Consider the following 1,698-nt stretch of genomic DNA (forward strand, 5'->3'; position numbering starts at 1 on the left):
TTTTATATTAATACATTTATATACATATATATAATATTTGTATACACATATATATATATATATATATATATATATATAATTATAAAAAATAAGTATTCAACTCATATTTCATAGTAATTACTTTTATGCTCTTGTATTTTCAAAGGGTAAAAATATATATATATATATATATATATATATATATATATATAAATGCCTATTTTATTTTATATTTTTTATATTTTCTGTTTTCCCCTTATAAATCTTTCAGAAAGAACGTCAAAAATAAATTATCATAATAATTATCGGTTCGTATCTAGTGACGATAAAAGCATGATGAATAATTTTTTTATAAAATTAAATAAAATTAAAAACTTTCCAAATTATAATACTCTTTGGAAAATTAAAAAGTGTGGATATTTTTTCTTATCTTATAAAAATGGGAAAAACAACTGGAATAGAATTTCTGTTAGTACTATAACAAGTAGTAATAATAATGAGAAAATAACTGATGATGTGTTTGATGGAATTTCATATAGTATCCGAGATAATACACATATATTCAAAAACGAGACAAAGGATATTCCTATTGTATTATTGCATGGATGTTATGGAAGTCGAAAAAATTTTATATTTTTTAGTAAACTATTAAAATCAAATAAAGTGATAACAATGGATTTAAGAAATCATGGAGATTCTAAGCATACCGAAAATATGCGATTTGATGAAATTGAAAATGATATAAAGAATGTTTTAAAAAAATTACATATAAAAAAATGTTGTTTAATTGGGTTTAGTTTAGGAGGAAAAGCATCGATGTATTGTGCTTTAAAAAATAGTTCCCTTTTTTCTCATTTAATTATTATGGATATATTACCATTTAATTATAATTGTAATAAAATTCCTATAAAGTTACCTTTTAATATATCTCAAGTTACTAGTATATTATATCATATAAAACATGAAAAGAAACCAAGAAATAAATTGGAATTCTTAGAATATTTAAAATGTGAATTACCAGATATTTCAAATTCATTTGCTCAATTTTTATGTATGTCGCTTAAAGAAAATAATGATAAAAATCAATTAACATGGAAAATTAATATTGACGCAATTTATAAAGATTTACCCTTTATAATGAATTTCCCATTAAATTCACAAGAATATAAATATCTTAATCCATGTAATTTTATTATAGCCAAAAAATCAGATCTAGTTTGTTCCATTCCAAATTTTGATAAAATTATAAAAGACTACTTTCCTTCAGCTAGCCAAATCATTTTAGAGAATTCCACTCATACGGTTTACATAGACGAAGCGAAACAATGTGCGGATATAATTAATGGAATGTTGAATAAATGAAAATATAAAATATAAATAAATATATAAATATATATATATATATATATATATATATATATATATATATAACATATTATCAATAAGGAATGGTAAAATATAAACATAAAATTATACCAAATCATATATATATACTTATTCCATAATAAAGAAGATTTATATGTATGTTTATACATGTGTGCATATTTCAAATGTTCATAAAACTTGTAGAATTTATGAAATCGCATGAACGGTTCATATTTTTTTTTTTTTTTTTTTTTTTTTTTTCAAAAAAGCTGTTTTTGGTAATACAAAATTTTAATTAATAAAATATGTAGATAAGATTTGGTAGAAATTAATATAATATATTGATATTTGTGT

At 20.1% G+C, this 1,698-nt stretch overlaps 1 protein-coding gene across 1 annotated transcript; it reads left to right on the forward strand.

Moving 5' to 3' along the window:
* Positions 1-192: 192 nt before the first annotated feature.
* PRSY57_1141400 (alpha/beta hydrolase, putative) lies at positions 193-1,341 on the forward strand (the record flags this gene model as incomplete). The annotated part of the gene is made up of 1 exon (XM_012908373.2): positions 193-1,341. One exon carries the CDS (start codon positions 193-195, stop codon positions 1,339-1,341), a length of 1,149 nt encoding a protein of 382 aa, XP_012763827.2.
* Positions 1,342-1,698: the final 357 nt, after the last annotated feature.

Source organism: Plasmodium reichenowi, chromosome 11, assembly GCF_001601855.1.
Source record: "Plasmodium reichenowi strain SY57 chromosome 11, whole genome shotgun sequence".
In the NCBI taxonomy this organism is placed as follows: Eukaryota; Apicomplexa; class Aconoidasida; order Haemosporida; family Plasmodiidae; genus Plasmodium; species Plasmodium reichenowi.